The sequence below is a fragment of the Chlamydotis macqueenii genome, chromosome 3 (genome assembly GCF_036417535.1).
Source record: "Chlamydotis macqueenii isolate bChlMac1 chromosome 3, bChlMac1.mat, whole genome shotgun sequence".
Lineage (NCBI taxonomy): Eukaryota > Metazoa > Chordata > Aves > Otidiformes > Otididae > Chlamydotis > Chlamydotis macqueenii.
The window spans coordinates 93,983,783-94,007,034 of NC_141558.1; the positions used below are offsets into that span (position 1 = coordinate 93,983,783).

General features: G+C 38.9%; 1 protein-coding gene across 4 annotated transcripts in view; it reads right to left on the minus strand.

Moving 5' to 3' along the window:
• Positions 1 to 13,284: 13,284 nt before the first annotated feature.
• Positions 13,285 to 23,252, minus strand: part of CHRM3 (cholinergic receptor muscarinic 3) — a 286,713-nt gene continuing 276,745 nt past the window's right edge. For all 4 annotated transcript variants that reach the window (XM_086744430.1, XM_086744432.1, XM_086744433.1 and 1 more), the window contains one exon: positions 13,285 to 15,160. In XM_086744430.1, coding sequence (XP_086600556.1) covers positions 13,339 to 15,160 — 1,822 coding nt within the window. In that variant the 3' untranslated portion in view covers positions 13,285 to 13,338. The remainder of the gene's footprint in view (positions 15,161 to 23,252) is intronic.

Genomic DNA, 23,252 nt, shown 5'->3' on the forward strand with positions numbered 1-23,252 from the left:
CTCACATGCCTTCTGTTTTACAGTTGCTGTAGATATGATGCTCAGAAGTCTGTAGGTGATTGCATTTAGAATCATAGAATCATGGAACAGTTTGTGTTGGAAGGGACTTTTAAAGGTCTTCTAGTCCAACCTCCCTGCAAGGAGTAGGGACATCTCCAACTAGATCAGATTGCTCAGAGCCCCATCCAACCTGGCCTTGAATGTTTTCAGGAATGGGGCATCCACCACCTCTCTGGGCAACCTCAGAGGTGGTTGATGCCCCATACCTGGAAACATTCAATTTGTGGAATAAGTGCGGAAATCGTACATACAGAAAACACATTTGCCCTCTGTTACACTCCTAGCCTTTGGATTGGACTGAGAGAAAAAACTGGATATGTGCCACTGCACCATACTGCTGGGATTTTGCACATACATCCCATGGTGCACAAGGAGTGGCAGTACTTCAGCCCTTCCACAGTTTGTGCTTGTAAAGCATTTCCTGCAAGATGGAGGAAAATTGGAGAAGAACTATTTCACTGAATCGAGTCTCAACAATGGGACTGATATTCTAAGGTACACTGTAACTTCTGCTCACGCTCACTTTCATAAGAGGTCTGAATGCCCCTCACTTTACAGAGCCTGAAAGGACTCGTGGTATGATGTGGGAACATTTCAATTAAAAAACAAAATTGTTAAGAAAAGAGGAGGCGTTCTTGTCTTTTTGTTCCCATTCACTTTCTGGAGTTCTCTTGGGGTCATGCACTGAGTGGTAATGTCTTCCTAGGGCTTCTGCATAGCATATCCCCAGATTCTCTTAGCTGCACAGGCAAGAATAGCCCATGTATTGACAGAGCACTGGAAGACAGACAGTTAAAAACTCAGTACATATCTGCTTTTTCTAAGGAAGGGAATAAAAAATATGAATAAAAAGTAAAAAAGTATACTGGATATAAATGACAGCTGTGACAGGAAAATGAGAACAACTTTCATGTTTTATTGCTGCCTTAGAAGCAATTGATAAACAGTACACTTCATATATAAATGAGCATGTGTCAATATATGACAACAAAAATAAATTACAGTGACATAGTATTTAACTTTACAAGGTTGTACAAAATTTCCAAATATGAATAGATTTCAACTTAAAAATTTGAAATAAGTTAAAACTTCAACTATTCTGAAGACTTGAAAAATATACATACAATTTCACTCAATCACATCATTTACAGTATGATTTTTTTAAGCTGTTATTCTTATACACCCATATATTTTAAACTGTATTAGTGGAATATATCCTGCTATATGCAGCTTTACTGCTCTGGGAGAGTGAAAGGGGTTCCCTGAGGGCACAGAACAGGCTTTGAGTGTTTATATTTTAAGTAATTTGATTACATTTATTAACTAGAAATACAAAACCAAAGCATTATTTATCTGTCCTATAAAGAGAGAATGATTTATCTGCTCTTGCTAGAATTTCCATTGATGCTAATGAGAATTTTGAAGAAGGCTTAACAGCAGGATTGAGCTAAACTAAGTCTGTTCAGCCAGGATGAATTAGGTCACATTGCTTAATGAAATATTTGAAGAATATCTGTTTTGTATTAGATCTCATTATAGGCTACATAGCTAGTCATAGCTATGTGCTGAGATATTTGCTTCCACAACTAATAGGAAAATATATTTGATATGGTACTTTAAAGTAATAGGATGGATTATGGATTGGTATTTTTAACACCTCAATTATATGCACTTGATTATTGTATTAAATTTTATGAAGGTTAAAAGCATTGGACAAACTCCCTTGTCTGCGAGTGCGTGATAATAGAGAATGTCGAGGGTCTAATTGAAGCTGTAAAATAAGGTAAGGTAGAGGAGATTCATACTGCAGCTGGACTGCTCCTGATACCCAAGATAACACAGTTAATCTACAGCCAGTGCAAACAAACGCTGTGCACTGTCAGAAGGACAAAAGATCCCTAATTCTGAAACCATTAGTAAAGAAACAGATAAAGGAAGAAATTTGAACAAACTGGCACATGTGAGAAAATTGCTCAATTGTCAAAAATACAAGAAGACACTCATGCAGCCAGAGGTGAGTCTTAAACTGTCTGCAATGAATTTGGGAAGAAAGGAAAAAGAAATCAAAGATGTCTATTTGTGTGACTGAATTTTCTCTTCTCTGAATATGCTAAAATATCTCTCTGAATGCTGCATCAGTAACCTGCAATCTTTCCTCCAAACAAGTAAATGTTATACATACATCATTTAAATAAGAAAGAAAAAAAAGAAGTCATAAACAGGCCAGAGACAAGCAATTCCTCATTTCCATTTTTCCCTAATGCTAGTGGGCATAAAGGCCACAGTGGTTTACAATTAAGCTGGAAATCATTTTAGAAGCCACAGTTTTTGTTGTATGACTACGCTGTCCTTGGGCAGCAGGAAGGAGGAAGGGAACTGGAAGGAGATACATGGCCACTGACGGCTCGCTGTGCTTGCTCTGTGTTCTCCCAGAGAATTTCGTTGCAGGCTCGTGCCCAGTGAGATGAGGCTGCAGGATGCACAGGTGGAGGTTTGGGATGCAGAGGGGAGGCCAGGCAGCGCAGCTCCACGCTATGGCACAGGGATCTGGCTGCCTCCTCCCCATCTCGAGGGGAAATGTGCATTTCAGAAGCCCAGCGGGAGTCTTTCCATCAGCTGGAGCTGGGCTTGGATCAGCCCCCAGAAAAGGCTGGCATTCGCAGCTGCTGTGAGAGCACAGAGCAATTTCACTGAGCAACTGACTGTGTCATCAAGTGAATTAATAGCAGCCAAAGAATATTGTAGCATATGAAAGCAGTCAAAATTTCCTCCTACAAATCTATAACTGCAGAGAATCCTCACAAACTGAGGGGAACGACAGGTCCTCCAAAGGAAAGGATTTACACGATGAAGACTTCCAAACACTTTCTCTAGATTGTTCACCGTTCTTGCAGCTTCTAATATCAAATTACTTCAGTCAAAACAATTACATTTTTCTTAATTACAGTTCTGTGTTCTGCCACTGCGTTGTGTTCAGAGAGGAAAAAAAGAACATGGAAATACATTTCAAAAGTTCAAGCAACATCTAGTGGTTATGTAAACCTTACCTCACCAACTGCTTGGCACACAGTGTTATTATTGTACAATCAGATATGACTTTTATATCACATCATTTACTTTTTATCTTAACTAGCAAGCCACTCTATGAGCAGCAACTAAAGAAATGAGTTTATCAGCTTATATTAATGCAATTGTTATCAGGGGTATACAGGGTAAAAGTCATTTGTAGATTACAATAATATATTTGCAAGGAAAGTTCCACACGGGAAGGTGCCACCTCATTAGGTTTATGTGGAGGGTTAAAAAAAAAAAAAAAAAAAAAAAAAAAAAGATGTTAAAGCATCTTGGCAGGAGAAAATCTCATAAGAGCACAATGTTCCACTGTGATAGTTCAGTGGGAGCCAAGTTTTGACAGCACATTTTGGGCTGATACCCATGCAGTGAAAGGAGAAATGTGAGTGCTCGTAGGACACCTGACCTTGGTCGACCTGTTCATTTTTCTACCAACACATGGCCTTCCACCTTCTGCCCTCAGGACTGCTGTGCTGGCAGGCACTCCAGAGGGGAGGACGCCTACAAAAACATTGGAGTCTTTCTCAGTATATTTTCTCTTACTCTTGTTTTTATTAGCCGTGAAAGGAAAGGTTCCTCTAAAACATTGCTACTGAAGAAAACAATTGCTCTCCATCATTATCCACCTCTATTCTTCCAATTAAAGTGCTAGTGATTTGCAAACCACTGTCAATATGAGCTAGGACCCATTATTCTTTCTGAGAGTTTTCCGAGACACAGAATGTAATTAGTCAGCAGAAGGATTGCTCTGCAGTAAGGCAGCTGTTAGTAAAAAAGAGCAACTTGGTCAATAATTTTAAAAATGCTAATATTTTCTATAGCATCTGAATGGATGACTACTAGATCAATAGATACCAGACTTTGAGTGAAGGCTCAAGCACTGTCTTTTTATGTAGCAGAAGGTGAGGGACTCCTTTCTACAGCTTCCTAATTATTTCATCAGTTTACAGTAAGTTCAGCTCCACTGGTTTTGGCTGAAGAAAATCAGTATTTGATAAGAAGTAAACCTGCAAATCCCTTTTTATGAAAGAGATATCTGAGCTGCTTAATTACTGCAGGTAATTTGCCCATACACTTCAAAATCAGAAAGAATACAAAAAATGTCAATTTAGTTAAAATTTTCAAGCCTTAAAAATATATATTCAGACCTTGTCTCTAGAACTTGTTTTGCACCACGATTAGAAGAACGGCACAGAAAGCTTTCAAGTAATAGGAACAGAAAACCTTATCAGGAAACCCATAAAATATGTCCATCAGATTTCGGTAATGTTATCTGTGTTTCTATCACACAAATACCCGCTATCTCCACATAGAAGCAGGAAGCTTGTGACTCTTTCTTGTAACAACTTGTCTTGGCTGGTGTGGCCCACACCCTTCCCCCAGGGTGGTGGAAGGGGTAGAGGCTCACGTCCAGCTTTGCACTAGGCTGGAGTCTCGTGACTCTGGAGTGGGAGAGAGGTAAAAATCCTGTGATCAACACCGAAGCTGGAAGAATTGGGCTAAAAGTCACTTGACTGAGAGGACACCTCTAGAAATCCAGGAATAATTTGTGTGAAAAAAGTTACATCTCCTTCACTGACCTCTTCTAACGTCTACAGCTTACAACTGGAAAACTTCACATTATATTTTGCATTTTCTTGGTTCTTTCAGAAAGCAACGAGTGCTAATTCATGCTTTTTTAGACCTGCACTTTTGAACGGGCACTTTTGTGCACTATGTATACTGATTTCAGTGATCCTCCCCTGTGCACCTTGCTTCCAAGAGCAGATGTGAACCTGCAGTCTTACTTTGTATTTCACCTCTAACAATGAATACTGCGTCAGTTAATTCGCGTTGTATGGAGTACTAAAAAAAATGGCACATGAGCTTCTTATTTTAAGTTTCTCTTGCATTCAGTGGTGTGGTAGTTCTTCATACTGATAATTTCCACAGCAGGGAGCAAAATGTACAAGCTTAAGTCTCCTCAAACAGTACCAGTAACTCTGGGGAAATACGCAGCTACTTCTGTAGCTACATTATTTTGGAAAGAAGTCTGAAAAGACCCTCCATCACGCTCCGTGAAGTGTGTGGGCAGAGCAGGAGATAAAGTCTCTTCTGTCCTTATACACTGAAGGTTTTGTAAGTATTCGCCTATGCTCAAGAAACCACACTCATTTTGAATAAAGGAGCCAAATATTTATTCAGAGATACTTCCACAGTCTGAATAGTGGAAAGGTTTTGTCCTAATAACAATCAATTGTAAAATAAACTTCATAAATGAAGAAATGAGACAAGCAAGTGGAATCTGTTTCTGAATCAGAAAAATTCACACCACTGGAGGAAAAAAGGCTGCTTAACTCTAGCTACATCTGATTTAATATAATTTCGCAGGTGCTAAAAAATGGCATACTTCCATATTGATGGAAGAGGGTATTAAATATGTATATTCAATGGGTAGGTATTGAATAGGTATATTCAACAGGTGTACTCAATAGGTGTATGCAATAGGATGGTCCTGAATCCACATGAAAAGTAAAAATAACAAGCAGGGAAAAGTGCTGAGCATCAGGATATACTGCACTGGTCTGTTTCTTGTGAAGTATCTGCGCAGCACAGAGTGCAGCCCTGTGCAGGGTGCAAAGTAAATTGGGCTCTATCTTTTACCCTCATGGTGTTAAATGGTCTGTGCCACAACGGTAATCATTCTTAAAGTGGGCTCATTAAGCACAAATTACTGAAGGCCATTTCCTCATCCCTTTCCAAACACCTCTAGACAAGGTAGTATTTGAGGAGTGACTGCAGTTGCTTTGTTACCCAAAGATTTCAATCCAGAAGAAAAATAGTCTTAACAGGACAGGATATTTTGAAGCCACATAAGGAATTAGATTCTTGTCCAGAGCCTTTATTCCCATGATAGTGTAAAAGTTTTCAGATGTTTTGAGTATTTTTAAGTAAATTAACTGTGCCTCTATGAATGACTTGAAAAATAAAAGTTCTCTCTATACAATAATATCCTGTGCTTTTCTGATTATTAGCCATGTTTGAGTAATTATTAGCATTTCAAGCATTCTTTCATTACAGGTACTGCACTAAATAACTTTTGTCCTAGAGAGAGTAAGAATTTCCCATCAAATTCCTGGAAAATGCATATATCCCCAGACAAACAAAACCTGCTTTCATATTAATCCTCATTATTTACTTGTAGACTGCTCTAATAAGGATCTCTTCACCGAGGCCTGAGTGGGGTGTCAAGCTGCTACGCCAGCAGCGTAGCTGATGGTGACGCGTGCTTTTGGCTTACAGAGTCACTCATACGCTGAACTTTTTTGGGCACTGTTTACATGTGTTTATTGACCCTTGTGCAGGGAGGATATTCACATCTATAAAAACTTTAAAAGTCTTGGGGTTTTTTTCCATGCTTTCTGCCAAGTTAAATAAATTGTGTGGCTTCACTAGCTTGGAAAAAAGTTAGCACTCCTCACCACAGTTGAGCTGAATGGTTTTATCACCATTTTCGGAAGACCTTCCCTGAGGCCAGCATCATACATCCCAGTTAAACTCAGTCAAGGTTTTACTGTTTACAAAACCAGAAAAGGGTGAATGATCCAGATATACTCTGTGTACTTCTCAGTGCTACCAGGCAAAGGAGTTTTTTGAAGCTTGCACAATTCCACTTACGGAGCTGGCAAATGAAAGGTATTATTCCATGCAACAAAAAGGGCAGAGCAATAGGATGGGGTGAGGGAGGATGATAATTTTTTCCTCTTATTTCTAATGGGAGGAGTGCTGTTCTTGTTACCCTACATAATTTGCAGTGGTGACTTGATTTATTTTACCTTTGTATATTTGTGACTTTTGCCTCAAACTGTTTTATTAGTGGCTACATTCCAGTACACATGTTGAGAAACTGAGCGATGTTCACATGAGCACAGGAGTTTCTCTTAGGTGAAGTTAGATAGAATCTACTATTAGAAAAAGAGGCCTTAAATTTCCTATTTGGCAAAGCCAGAGTGATTTTGGTTAAGCTAATGGAATTAAACCTAGTGCAGTACTGATGCAATAGCTCAGAAAGTGAAATCTGGTCATGCATTTCTAAATTTTAGGTAATGTCTGAAGAGCCAGCACAATACACTGAAAACACCACATTCAGAAATAAAGACAATGCAATTAGAAAAATAAGCACTAAGGAAAGATGTGGAAACTTTTCTTGTACCTAAGCAGAGTAGACTTACACAGTTCCACTGTCCAGTTACAACTGATGAGGCATCAAAGGCAATGTTTACCATGTCTGACAATTTCAGCAGAAGTTTGTATAGTGGTTTTAAAATGAGGAGTAATGGTTTTAAAATAGAAGGAGGTAGATTCAAACTTGATATAAGGAAAAAGTTTTTTACAGTGAGGGTGGTGGAACACTGGAACAGATTGCCCAGAGAGGTGGTGGATGCCCCATCCCTGGAAACATTCAAGGCCAGGTTGGATGAGGCTCTGAGCAACCTGATCTGGTTGGAGATGTCCCTGCTCCTTGCAGGGGGGTTGGACTAGAAGACCTTTGAAGATCCCTTCCAACCCTAACTAATCTATGATTCTATACATGCTTATACATTGCTCTAGATGTGTGTGCATCTCTTTATATGTACATACACAGTACTATGTCACACATTATCCTTCAGGGATAGATGTAGTGCATAGAGATGCATAGGTACAATACACATACCACATGATGCATGTTGGAATAAGCCATGAAATAAGTAGCACTTATCTTAATGTTTTCCTATGTTACCTGTACTCCTTCCATTAAACAATCTCTGTTAGGACTAATTGAAACTCCCCTGAGCCAGTTTAATATTTAAAATTAAGCAAAAAAATCCTCAAGCACATCTAGGAGGGTACCTGGAAATAACTATGACAATCTTTCTTGAGAAAAAAAATTAAAATGTATGCTATATTTTGAATGTACAATGTGGATGGTGAAAGTAGTCAAAGTCTTGTATACTAGTATGGCACAGTTAATAAGTTTGCCAATTATGATGGTGATGACCTGTCAGTGACATCAAATACTGTGATGGTAAATCTCAGACAATTGTACCACAGTGTATAAAATGGAATAAACATAGTGTATAGTTCCAGACATCCCTACTCACATTGAACTTGTTTCCAACAAATAGCACGATTGGATTAGCTACCCCTTGTCCGCTTACCTTAAACAGTGAAGTAAAAAAATGCCCAAGTAACAGACATTAAAAATTAGTACTTTCCACAGTATCTGTCTTGCAGCTCCTAAAAGCAGAAGTAGAAAAGTGCAGAACCTACAAATTATCTATGCCTGCTGCAAGGAAAATCCTAATTAAATAAGGTTTTAAATAGCATAGAAACCTGAAAGTCATACATGCTTTAGCTAAGCTTCCAAATAGAAGTGCTTGGGTATCATGGGAGTCCAGTTCGTGAGACAGAAAAGATAGCCATCATTATAAACACCTCAACTCCAGCAGACATTTGTACATATCCTTTGGGTTAACAAGAAGCAAGCTACAAATATATATCGCTTTGACCTGCTCCCAGAAGCAAGTGCAATGGTATTTGCATGGGTAAATACATAAAAGATAAAAGGAATATATACAATGGAATATATAAAATATATAAAACAGCAGCTAGAAGCAAGTTGTGAAAAGGGACAGTAGATTTACACGGCTCAAAGAATATTCAGTTACCACAATGAACACATATGCTTTTAGAAATTTTCAAATGCATTAAAATACATGATAATTCACGAACTAGATGAAGTTCAAGCTAGTAGGGGCTTAGTAAAATGTCCTCAGGGCAGGTCAGCCCCAGATGCCCCAGGGAAGGTCAGGCTTGTGGTATGGACCATTTCTGTTGATGAGGACTTTGATTACGTGGATCCTGCTCCAGTTCTTTTTGATAAGTCCTATTCATCCTTAGAAAAGAAAGTATCAGACCTCAACACTACAACTGCTGGAGCTTGTAATGTGCCTTCTGATAGTCTAAGAGCATCTTAACTTTGCATAGGAATATCTTGAAAGGAAAGAAAGAACCTGATACCAAGACAAGCTTGGAAAACACATCTGGGAGGCATTTGAAGGAGAATGAGGGTTTGGAATCTCAAAATTAAATTTGAATAGGGATGCATAAGTAGTTAGATGGTCAAGGGGGCAAATAAAACGCAGTTTATAAATCTCTTAGCATGATACTCCATGACTATGGACATTGTATATATGGTAGGATGATGATAACTGTATATTCAAAATTACTGATACTGCTGATCAGAGCAAAAAGATAAAAATTTCCTTTTGTTTTGATGTTTGCATTCTGTAGAGGCAATGCAAAAGTAGTTTGGGACTTGTATTCACTTCTTATATATACAATGTTGATAATCAGCCAAGACTTTTTAGAATATTCTTGCAGAAGAAGTAAGGAAATATAATAATAAAGACAACAAAATAAGAAAGCAAAATTGTACATAATTGAGAAAGGTCATCAACTGCCTCAGAACATCTGTGTGTATATCCTCATAAAACTGCCAGATTCCTTTAGGTCATTCATTGTTCAGGATACATAGATGCACAGGTTTAGATCCTGGGAACTACTCAGGCCTTTCCTGTATGTGTTTAGCTTTAGAGCAGTGACACACTGATCTGCAGATTAAATTTGCAGGAATTGTGTTACGCTGGGGTAGGATAAAGTGCTTCATGCACCATGACACCTGTCCCTGGATCTTTGGATCAGACATTTCTCACAGCCTATACTGGCAGAGAAGTAATAAACTTCTATGACAATTTTACATCAGGAAAAAAGCTAAGCATGTATTGTAGCATGTTTTATTGCCTTAGAGCTGTTCAGTGGCTGACTGACTGGGGTCTATTCTACAAAGCTTTCTCCAGACAACCCAATGGCTCCTGTCTGGCTAACGCCTCTGATTTTTTAATTCTTTTCATATGGAGCCTAATCTTGTATTATTGCAATTAAGGGGGATGATGCCTGGTCTCTGAAAAGCCAGCTTTCCGTGTGAGGAGTGTTAATGGAACTGAGCTGTTTGTCTGCCCTCAGAATGATGCTTTCTATCATGTTTCTGACTTAATTTTCCTCAAAACAGATGAAATATTACATCATTTGCACTTCTTAAAAGTAGTGCTGTGTCAGATTGTACCTCTTGGTCTTGCATTGTTCTTCTGCAACCTATCATGTGTGCCTGTGTTCATAAATAATATATCCATTTGTGCATATAGCTAAAATTTTTGTGTGTGCATGGGTTTAAAGCACATAGAAATATAAAATACAAATTAATTTGATCCCCACTGTACTTGTAACACAGCCAAATTCTTAATATTTTATAGTGCATATTCCATTAAATAAATAATAACTAAATTGATCTATGCTACAATATGTGCATACATACACATTTTACGATGCCTGTAAATAACATTTTAAAGCCTGTTCGCACATCAAAAGACAGGTGGTTTATTTCTCTGTTAAAACAATCCAAGGGTTTAACTCTTCCTATTATGTAAACAGTGGTGACAGTTGCTTTCAAGGAAGCTTAACTTCATTAAAAAAAATAGTTTCCCATTGTAAAATCAATACTAATATACCATAAATTCCCCTGATGAACTCTGGCTTCCTTACATGCACTCACATTTTGTGTATTAGGGGCACAGCACTACTCTAGATATCAGAAGATAATAATATGGCAATATATATAGATATAGATATATATTTAAATGTTAAAACATTCGTTAGGTCAACTTGAGTAATGAATATATTTCAAATATATGCTTCTTTCTATAAATAACGGTCATTAATTTTCTTTGCAACATGGGTGTCTTATAACTCTCTGGTTGTATGTGGCTACCAAACTGATAAACCAGTTCTGGGTATCTTTAGCTCAAAATGCATTTGTGATGTATAGATGAAGCTTTAACTTTTTTCATGTTTTATACTTATACTTGCAGTAGACTTGCAATATCATTTACAAGCTTACCTGTAGGCAGACATTTTAAACAACTCATACAAAAGAAAGATTTGTATGTCAGGACTATTTGTTTTAGTGACAAGAAAGCTAGGTGTACTCTATTCATTTCTCAAGCAGACCTTTATGAATCACTTTAAAAGGACACTACAGCTGAAGACTGAAGAGCAATATTTATCAACATTAAATAAAACATTTGGTGAAGTATGCATAAATATTTCTTCATATGAACATAACACAAAATTAAATAGTTCAGATACACAGACACCATTTAATATATTTCCACTGTTGTCAAAATCATCTGTAAACACCATCTCACACTGAATACAAAAGCAGCTTTTACATCAGTTCTGTGTCCACAACACTGATGCCCCTTTGTAAAAGAAGATATTTGTTTTATTTTCAGCAAAATAAGAGTCTAAGCAATAAAAAAAAGTTTTGGTCTGTTCAAAGGAGAATACAAAATTATCCTTCAACATGTAACTAAATCAGTTTTAGAACAATAGTTTAAAGTACAATCCTTTCCCCAGGGGATCTTTGACTTTTAGAAATTACACTATGTTTGGTGCAGACCACATCACAAATACCAGGAAACACTGGTCATGTCTAAGCTATAAATATTAAAGCCCTTTTAAAATTTTCTTTATCAAAAATTACCAGGTTACAAATTGGCAATATCCACATTTTTCACAACGCTGAATAACCTGGCATGAAACAGATTTAGGTGCACATCTCTGGATGATTTTTAAAACAGATTCTGGAAAAGAAACACTTTTTAGTGAGCATCCTTCATGTATAAAAATAAAGCATTCCTTTTACACAAATCTTTTGCATCTGAAGATCACCTGGGCAGACAGTGCAAGTGGGGGGGCTCCACCAAGTTTAGACAGAAAATTACAACTCAAAATTTCATTGGAAGCTGTACGGATACTGTGTGTCGGATCTGAGCTGGCTCTGAGGAAGGTGGTGCATCCACACAATGCGACTCAGCACAAGGCATCGCAGTGTTGCTGCACGTCCCGACAGCAGTGTAGCCAGTCGAGCATGAAACAGGGCTTCTGCTAATGGCTGTACCCGCCTCGTTCCTGAGCAACTCCCTTTGAGCATCAGCACTGTGTGGCCCAGGTGTGCGGTCTCATCATCCTACAGCCTACAAAGATAACGTCATACTCTGCCCTGAATGTAGCCTTCGATTCCTTTCACCTTTGTATCTTTTACAGAGGTGTGATCACGTTCGGGAGAGAAGCTGTGCTCAAGATTTAGGTTTTACTGGGCACTTGCCCCGTTATAAAACTCTGCAGACTCTTAGGCTCACAGGCTACGCTTTGGTTCTCTCCATTTGAAATGTGGGCACCACGTTTTGGCTTCAAAGATAAACTTGAATTTCAGGGGGCAAAAAATGAGATATGTATTTATAATACCATTTTCTGTTTTGTTTGTTTGTTGGTTTTTTTTTTAATTTCATTCACATGTAATTGTGATAGGGAGCCCTGTAAAACCTAGAACAATAGATCACCTCTTTCCTGGTATGTGTGCATTTTAGAGGTGTGAGTGTATGGTATGCATACATACACACTCACACACACACATATAGATAACATGAGCTGCACACACAGATACTCGGCAATCAGGAATCAGGGGTACAATTAACAATATACACCAGCAGAGAAATAGACAGGAAGCTCTACCTGGACAACAAGAAGCAATTCTGCAACCTATACAGTGTCTCAAATAATTTCATAATCCTGTTTTGCTAGCTTGCTACATCTGTATGTGATTTCAATTGAAAGTTGTTGGATTCCTTGGAAACAGAAGAGTTGGGCTAGCTAGATGTGCTTACCTGAGATCCCAGAGTTGATTATAATCAAAGAGCTGGGCAGATCAGTAAAGGGTTTGTAATTGCTATGCAGCTTCTTGCAAATTTGTAGGAAAAATGTATTAAGTCTTTCATTCCTTAGTAAAAATGTTGAAGTTGATAGTTTTTGCTGAATGCAGACTTGATTTTATATTAAACTGGATTTATTAAAAGGATACATAAGCCTGGCAGCTGCTTTCACGTCTTAAGTTTAAATGTTTGAATCAGCACCCTGGAACCACCATCCCACCCCAACCCATCCCGTCGCATGCTATCCCATCCCTTCCTATCCCGTCCCGTCCCATCTTGTCCTGTCCCATCTTGTCTGGTCCTGTCCCATCCCATCCCGTCCTCATTATTTTTTTAAAATTGTTTAAAAAATACTATTCTATGAAGCCTCTCTAGGGATCCGCTTATGAAAAATGACGGACTGCCTTTGCTGATACTGCTGTTTGCGTCGTTTTCGTTTGTCACACTGGCACAGCAGTAGCATCTTGAAAGTGTTTCTGAATGTTTTATTACACAGTGCATAGCACACGGGGTTCACCGTGCTATTGATGTAGCAAAGCCAGTATCCCAGGTTCCAGAAAGTTTTGGGGATACAGCTGCAAAAGGTGTTCACCAGAACCATTATGTTATATGGGGTCCAGGTAATGATGAAGGCAAACAAAATGGCACTGAGTGTCTGTGCTGCTTTCTTTTCTTTGATAAGTGACATTCGTTTTCGCTTTGTGATCTGACTCCTGGTCTTCAAGGCAAACTTTTTTGCTAGGGTAGCTTCCTTGAAGGACAAGGGCAGGGCTGCAGATGTCTTGGTCATTGATGAGATGCCATCAGAAGCTGTGGTTGTCTCTGCTGACCCTGGCTGAATTGGAAGCTTAGAAAAGCTCTTTTGGAAATTTCCAGCATCCTGAACACTTTTGGGAGGGTGCAGTTTTTTAGGTTTCTTTTCCTTTGCTTCTGTGTCAGATTTCTGCAGTTCATCCCCTGACTCATGCAAATCTTCCGAGGAGGGTAGTTCCGTGGAATTGAGGATGGCGCTGTGACCAGGAAGCTTCAGCACGATTGAATAGATGGCTCTGGTCTCAGCAGCGATGTCTTCTTCATCAGAGGAGGCTGAATTTTCAAGGGAGGCAGCAGCATCGTTGTTGTTCCAGCTGTCACTGCTGCTGTGCTCTTGGTCCCCTTGGTCTGCGTTGGGTTCCCAGCTCTTCATTGTGAGCCAGAAGTGGCAGCGTTTGTATTTCCTTCGGGTGGACCGTTTCATGCTCTGCCGTTGCAGCTCATAGCTGCTGCAGCTCCGGGAGCTGCCTGTCTGGTGTACAAAGCGTGCTGCTTCTGCTTCACTGCCTGAAGCTTGTAGCCCTGCTAACTCTTTGGTGCGTTTCTCGGTCTCCTTGTAGATCCTCCAATACAAAATACTCATAATGGTGACTGGCAAGTAGAAGGCAGCTATGGCAGTGCCAAAAGTGATGATAGGTTCACTTAGAAACTGGATGAAACATTCATCAGGAGGCACAGTCCTCTCCCCAACAAAATACTGCCAGAACAAGATGGCAGGGGCCCAAAGAACAAAAGAGATGATCCATGCTAAACCAATCATCACCCCAGCCCTTTTGGTTGTTCGTTTGGCTCTATAAGTAAGTGGCCTAGTGATGGAAAAATACCTATCAAAACTTATCACAAGGAGATTCATGACAGAGGCATTACTGGCAACATAGTCAATGGAGAGCCAAAGATCACAGGCCAAGTTTCCCAAAGCCCAGTGGTCCATGATGATGTATGTGGTGTAAAGATTCATGGAAATAACACCGATGATCAAATCTGCACAAGCAAGACTCAACAAGAAGTAGTTGTTGACCGTTTTCAGTTGTTTGTTAACCTTAAATGAAACAATCACTAGGATGTTTCCTATGATGGTCACCAGTGCAAGGATCCCAGTAAGGAAAGCAATCAAAACTACTTGCCAGACAGTGTGTCCACCCAGAGGGTCTTTGCTTGTGGCATTTAGGGACATGTTTGTTGATTCCACAGTGGAGTACGGAAAACTCTCTGTGGTCTGAGGGAAATTATAGCTGCCAATGAGCGATGCTGCTTCATCAAGGAGTCCTGGTCCATGTGAATCTCTCTTCCAGAAGGAGCTCACATTTGAAAACAGGGGCGAGGCTGAACTGTTATTTTGCATGATCATTGTGGCTCTCTGACATAGTCTGCAGCAGGGAAAAAAAAACAAAAAAAAACCAAGTGAACAAGTGAAGATGGTAAATAGATAATCATCCGCATACTCATACCTAAAATCCCTTCAGCACTTTGAAAGATGTCTTCAAAAGCCAAGCTGCCTGTGACACATTCCAAGTCAGTGGTAGTACTCGGCTTACAGCTGTGATTAATCCGAGCTCTTTGTAGTAATCACATACTGTTTCCTTAAAAACATACAGTCACAGAAGAACAAAAATCCCAGAAGAATTTGAACCTGCAGTATTAAAATGTCCCCTAGCTCTAACTCTTCATTAAAATGCTCCCTGATGGATCTACCCTGAACTATACATCTCAACAGCCTACTATCGTAAAGCCTTCAAAAACTAAATGCCAGACACATGCAGCCACAAATCTTCCAAATTTGAATCAATACAGGTCCCCAGTGCTATCCTGGCACTAGCAAAACACAGCCTCAGCCCCTGCTGCCTCCAGCTACAGCTAATGACAAACAAAAATATTGTTCTGTCTTTTCTTCAAATACAGAGATACAAGTCAGCATCATTTCACTCTGTCAAGCTACTTTAACCTGTGAGGCTGACAAGATCTTTTTATTTTCATCTACATTTCAGCTACCTGATAAAGGTACTAAAAGTTCTCATTAGCACTTTTTGCACATGCCACTATTCATTTTTCATGCACATTTTTATACTTGGACTAAGGATTTTGTACTTCTAATGACTTCAAAATGTCTTTGGGGCAACACATGTTAAAATTTCCTTTGAAAAGATGGCCTCTAGAGTCAGGAAGAAATGTTTGGCAGATGTATGTCAAAGCAATCATTACACACTTTAAGAAAAGAAGAAAAAAAACATGAAAGGGATTCATAATTAAGCCTTAATCCTTTTCCCTAAGTACCTGTGTAAAATTAAGTCATGCTTAGAATAGGAGTTTGCATTACCCATATTTCATTAACTTCTGTGGTCAACTGACTAGATTCATTGTAATAAATCAATTATACCATCAAGTAGCAATAATTCTGATGAAGAAGTGCATCGCTGGTAGTAAATGTTAAACAAAATAAGCTGTCAAAGAGAAATGCTTGTTTGTTTTCTAACTGTGAATTACTTCCAGAGTAAATACATTACGGCATGAGATGCCAATGAGTATCACAATGCACTAGTTTATTCAAAAGAGGAAGTTTTGATTTTGGTTCTTTAATTAATTTCTAAATTCTGTTTTATCCTGAGCTGCACTTGTTTTTTTTTTAGCAAGCCATAAGACACTATGTGAAGAGGAGGCTCAGGGCAGACCTTATAGCTCTCTATAACTTCCTGAAGGGAGGTTGTAGTGAGCTAGGGGTCAGCCTTTTCTCTCGTGTAGACAGTGATAGAACTAGAGGCAATGGTTTCAAGCTGCACCAGGGGAGATTCAGGCTGGACATTAGGAAATATTACTTCTCGGAAAGGGTAGTCAGGCACTGGAATGCACTGCCCAGGAAGGTGGTGGAGTCACCGACCATGGGGGTGTTCAAGAAACGTTTGGATGTTGTGTTGAGGGATATGATTTAGCTGAGAATTATTGGTGATGGTTGGACTGGATGATCTTTTAGGTCTTTTCCAATCTTGATAATTCTGTGATTCTGTGATTCTGTATTTTAAATGGTGCATCTTTGACATATGCAGTAAACAGACCAACGGTTCCTTCCCTCAGCCCACACACAATAACTAACACCCCCTCTCCATTTCATATCTAGTATACATGAGACATTAATTTTTCTCTTTATTAATAGGAAGCAAAGTTGCAATGATGCTGCCTTATCCTAAGCTAATTCAATCTACTTTTAATGCATTCATCATCATAGCAGATAGGATGTGAACATAATAATAACATAATAGTAACAACAGCAAATATTGTTCTGGGAAATCACCCAGTAAAATTTAACTCTTTTTCCTGATAGAAAGATTGCAAATTTGGAGCAATTCAAACAGTTGCTAAAAGAAAAATGGTAAGAATTTTATAAACTGTAATCCAACATTGATAACTTTGATTTTTTGAAAATCAAAGTAAGTTGAAACGAAAATTATCTTTTATCAAAAAACTTTGACATTACAAGTTTTATTTTCTTTGCAAAGTTCATAGAAAGAAATGTGCAGTTTTGCATGAAATTTTAGGCAAAAAAAAAATTCTGAAAATTTGTCAAGCTAATCCTCTAAAATGTTCAATATTTTTTATCTTTTTAGCTATTCTTTTCCCAAGAAAAACTAAATGAACTTTTCTGAAACAATTTCACCATGTCACCTATTAAAGAAGCTGTGAGACACAACATAATTCTTTTTTTTTTTTCATTCCTCAAGATATACTGCTTCCAACTATGCATACAAGCATACAGCAATATGCCCTCACCAATCCCTATTTCAAAGAAGCTGGTGAAGTCAAATCTGCACTGTGTGAGAAAGACTCATCCCACCTACGCTAATGAAATGAAAGTCTGCAGAAAGTCATTTGCAAAAAGGCAAGCAAAGGTCTGGATGAGAAGCATGCTCTTGCTTTCATTCCCACCCCCTCAGGCACACTCATACCAGCTCTCTCCTTGCCTTGACCAATGATGATATTCATTTACATATCTATAAAAATGGAGATCCCACATACTCAAAAAATACAAATGAGAGCAGGGAAACCCAAGGTACAATAATGTTCTCCTTTGAAGAAGTTTGGCTTGCCCCTTCCAACACGTGGGTGAAACAAAACCACAGTTCACTTGTGAGCAACCACTTAAGCAAGTGTTGACAATGTTCTTGCCAGTTGTTTGCGGGCCAGAGTGGTTAGTCACAGTGGGGAAAAAGTTGTTGACTCAAACAGGATTGCTGGAAACCATCGTTCTTCCAGTGTTTTACTTAGGAAGCTGGCAGCTTTTCCAGAGCTGTCAGATAGGATGAGGTCAAAACCAGAATGGTATGAGAGAGATCTGAATTAATGATATTTGCTAAATATATGCCAGAAATGATTAATGTTATAGGGTGCAGACCTTCCTTCACTGACATTAGGGACAGAGAGCAGAGGATGAAGGCCAGAAAGCATCCCCTCCATGGACATACACTTGTAAAAACTCTATAAGGTAACACTCAGCGTGGTCAAGTATTGATTGATTAGTCTGACAGATAAGTTTAGATGGCAATGATAGTATTATGCTGCTTTTTCATAAAAAAAAATACAATCTGGTATCTTCTAATACACAAGAAAGGACCAGACAAAAGATACTGATAAAGGAAATGAAACTTTCACTACAGGATGTAGAATAAAAACCGATATAGTTTAGAAGTGATGGTAGGAATAACACTATTACTAAGAAATAAAAATAATTGACAGTTTGGGAGTACTTCCCATTTTCATTGCATAACACAACTATAAACTAACCTAAGTGTTAGCTGTGGAAGTCCAAAACAACTACCACAGGAAAGATACAAATAATCTCACAAAATGAATGTGTAAACTCTCTACTATCTCTCACTAAGTGCATAAAATGGTTGTGGATTCTATTTAATTGTAAACTTTGAAATGGAGTTGCAGTGTAAATTAACCAATAAAACCTTTCAGAAATGCCATGCTTCAAAAGACTCATCATGAGGAAGCCTGGGAGAACCGTACTTCAGCTACAGTCTTTCAGACACTGGGCAAGTACTGGAACCAAACCTTTATTTCTCAGGCCAGTTTTCGCATCCCTGTACTACAAAGTAATTTATCTGAGCCACTGTTTCAATGACTACCTGCACAGTCTTCTTAGCAGTTCAGCTACTGAGGAAGAGGAGAGACTGAGAGCAACCCACTGACAGCTCCCTGCTGCCCAGTGCAATCCTGCAAGCTGGAACTCGGCTTTTTAAACTCCTCAGGCATTAAAGAGATTCACATTGACCAGACTATTTGACAAAACAGAAGAGCTAGCAGGATGATTACTATGGTCCTTTGTTATTCTGGCTCTTCTACAAGCTCCTGTAATTGAACTGTTTAATTCAATGAAAAATGTATTACCCATATGTTCATCTGCATAGAAAAAACTATCATTACCACCACCACCATAACCCACCAGATCAACACAACTGGACTTTCTTCCCTTTAGGAAGCCAAAGCAAGCTAAACAAAACCACGACATTAACTTAACTTTTCATTGAATTAAACAGTTCAATTACAGATGGATAACTGTCGTAGTTCAGCCCCGATCGGGACCAGACTACGCTTTTCCAAAGCTGCCATGCATTTTCTGCTTTCTCTATAAGAAGTGTGGCAGGGAAAGGCAGTGTCCTGGGTCCAAGAAAAGGGACAGTATGCCCTGCAGTGCAGCCCGCCAGCACCCGCCCGGCAAGCCAAGCTCAAGGGCAGAATGATGTGTGGCCAAGTGGGAAAATAGCCACAAATATTTTGGTAAACAGTGCAGCGCAGCCTAAGTGTGTCAAACCAACCGAACTGTGAAATCATTATAGGCTTATACACCAGGGTAAGGGTTTACAAATCATTGGTACGATACACTACATTACAATTTCAAGCCAGGGAGTACAAAGGAAATTAGTTTTACCGCAAAAATATATAATTATTTACCTAAGATTACTGCTATGCTATTCACCATGGCTTGTTTTTTTTTTTTTTTTTTTTTTCTCTTGATTCTGCTTTTTAATGAGACCTTACGAAATTTACAGGCCAGAGAACATCAGAGGCAATGTACATGGCCCAGCATTATTCAGGAAAGGTGTAGGTACAGTACAGGCAATCGCTACACAAACTTTCACTTACATCCTTCCCAATGCATCTCTGCTCTCTGGCCCATTGGGGGGACTGAGATATTAGATATTCCACTAAGACCATTGGAAGGGAAGGAGAAAGCAGCTACAGAAGTGGTCACTAATATCAATATGTGAGTATAACACATTTAAAAGCCTGAATTTTTTGCAATAACCTAATTTGGTCACACTTCAGACAAGATCTTCAGCCCAGAAAGCCAATCACATCTTGGGCTGCATCAAAAGAAGCATGACCAGCAGGTCGAGGGAGGTGATTCTGCCCTTCTACTCTGCTCTCATGAGACCCCACCTGGAGTACTGCGTCCAATTGTGGAGCCCCCAGCATAAGAAGGACGTGGACCAGTTGGGGAGAGTCCAGAGGAGGGCCACAAAGATGATCAGAGGGCTGGAGCACCTCTCCTATGAGGACAGGCTGAGAGAGTTGGGGCTGTTCAACCTGGAGAAAAGAAGGCTTCGGGAAGACCTTATAGTGGTCTTTCAGTACCTAAAGGGGGCCTACAAGAAAGCTAGAGAGGGACTTTTGACAGGGCATGTAGTGACAGGACAAGGGATAATGGCTTTAAACTGGAAGACGGTAGATTTAGATTAGATATAAGGAAGAAATTCTTTACTGTGAGGGTGGTGAGGCACTGGAACAGGTTGCCCAGAGAAGCTGTGGATGCCCCATCCCTGGAAGTGTTCAAGGCCAGGTTGGATGGGGCTTTCAGAGACCTGGTCTGGTGTGTCCCTGCCTATGGTAGGGGGCGTTGGAACTAGACGATCTTTAAGGTCCCTTCCAATCCAAACCATTCTATGATTAATTCATTGCATGTAGCTGTAAACAGAAATGAAAATAGAACAGACAGTAGGAACAGTTGTGTCACACATTTTCACTGCATTTCATTTTTCTTTCCTTATTTCATGTTTCAGTGGTTTGGTTAATACTTCACATTTCAGTTTACCTTTTTTTCCCCTCTCCTTAAACCTTCCTATTCATAAACGCGCAACCTCTACTTTTGCAGAGAATTCTCTTCAAGAGAATTAAAGGGCTCTAAGATGCATTTTCCGGGAAGTCAGATGACACTCTATGGGCTTGGCTATATGTGAGCTCAAAACTGGCAAGCCTTGACAACTGAAGAATTTCACATCTCATCTGTTTGCATAGACAAGAAAATTGTGTACCTTACTTTTCCATTTTCCTCTGCATTGCTGTTGTATAGACATTAGCCTAAACAGCAGAGAACTCCATGCAGTGAATTATAAAATTGTTTTCTAACGTAGAGTATTTAGACTTTAAAATGCTTAATGCACTTACTTAAACTAGCACATAAGCTTTGTTCCAAAATGAATATTTAGTAAAATAAAAATAGATATGAATTTTAAAGTTTTCCTGAAATTATTCCCAAGTTTACATATACTTATTTTTCAAATCATACATAGTGTGGTTTTTCTTCAAAACATAACAAAGAATTTTTAAATCTTGGAGTGAAAAAAAATAAAGATGCATCTATTCACACTAGAATTCATGATTTTACATTTATTATATAGCACCTCACATAACTTGCAGATAGTGTAGCACAAGATAGTGTAGCACAAGATATCCTGTATGTGATACAGGAAGCACAATATACAGGACCTCAGATTTACCATGACTTACTTATACTGATGATTAAATGTAGTACACTCAATATAGTTTTGCATCTTTGCGAATGAGAATACAGAGCCATAGAAATTGATCCCATTATTAAATACCCTGGCCACTGTCTTACACATTCATAGTAGATGCTGACAAATAACCGATATAGTGATATTTCTGTATATATGTACACATAAGAATATATACATACAAACATGTCACATATAAAATGTGACAAAAGTATGTGTATATGTATCTGCAGATGAAAGTATGTGTATATATATGCAGATATATACACATATGTGTGTGTATATATACACACACATATATCTACAGATATATATACATATACTTTTGTCACGCTATTCCAAATATTTTTATAAGGAAAGACTATCGTTCACTAATTAGCTATCAATCTGATATAGAATCAAAGAATCATAGAATCATTGAATGGCTAGAGTTGGAAGGGACCTTCAAAGGTCATCTAGTCCAACCCCCCTGCAAGGAGCAGGGACATCCCTGACTAGATCAGGTTGCTCAGAGCCTCATCCAGCCTGGCCTTGAACGTTTCCAGGGATGGGGCTTCCACCACCTCTCTGGGCAACCTGTTCCAGTGTTCTACAACCCTCATTGTAAAAAATTTTTTCCTAATATGCAATCTAAATCTACCTCCCTCTATAGATAAAGCTCAGTCGAATGTATCTCACTAACACTTCAAGCCGACTCGTCCATCTTCCATCCATAAATATGTTTGCCTATGCTTACTAAAATTACCTAGATTTAATATCAATGCTTTAAAATCACTTTTGTGATTAATAAATTAGATCTGCTAACTGTGTTGCTGCTGTTAGTGTGTGAGGTCTAGCACGAGCAAACTAGGAACTCATTTCTTTAATCATACGTATTGCTTTCATTACTTTGGAGAGAGTTCAGAGAACCTAATGCACAGCACCAAGCTACCTGATCTGTCTCTCTTGCTGCCCTGCAGACAGCAGAAAAGAGCATCCCTCCAGGGAGGAGACGCAGGGGATACTACCTCAAGTGTTCCTGCTGGGACGCGTAAGGACGCCACACTGACAGGACCTGAGATTGCCCACCTGACACAGCAGGAAATTCGGTATCTAAAGCTGGGTCATGGGAAGAGCAACTTGTATGCCTTAATTTGCCAATTAGCTTTTGCCAAACATCTAGCATTTCCTTCACTTGGACTGAGAGGCTTACATTCACACCACCCAGCTCTATCTACAGCATCCACTGTGGACTCTGCTGTTTGCTTTTACAATATTTGCTGTCCCAAACACCTTACTTCATGTAGTATGAACCCTTCAGAGAGGGTTCTTATGTTATGATAGAAATGTAGCTTTGAATACTAATATCTTTTAATGGCCAGTGATTTCAGTGGAAACATCTGCTTATTTACACAGCTACAAAAGTAAGAATAAATACTGTGTTACCACTAGGATCAGAAAAGAAAAAAAAATCTCAGACATGTTGCATCTGCTGCCATTTCAAAAACCCAGATGTGCACTTAAGACTTCCATTTAAGATTGAATTTGTTACATGAACTTTATAATTCTCTTGCATGATTTTGCCAAATATGGCATATATAACAAACATACATCCTAGCCTGCAGAGTTGAAAGGACAGTGATTTTAACAGGTGAATTTGCTGAATAAGTGTTTCTGTGCTATTCATTAT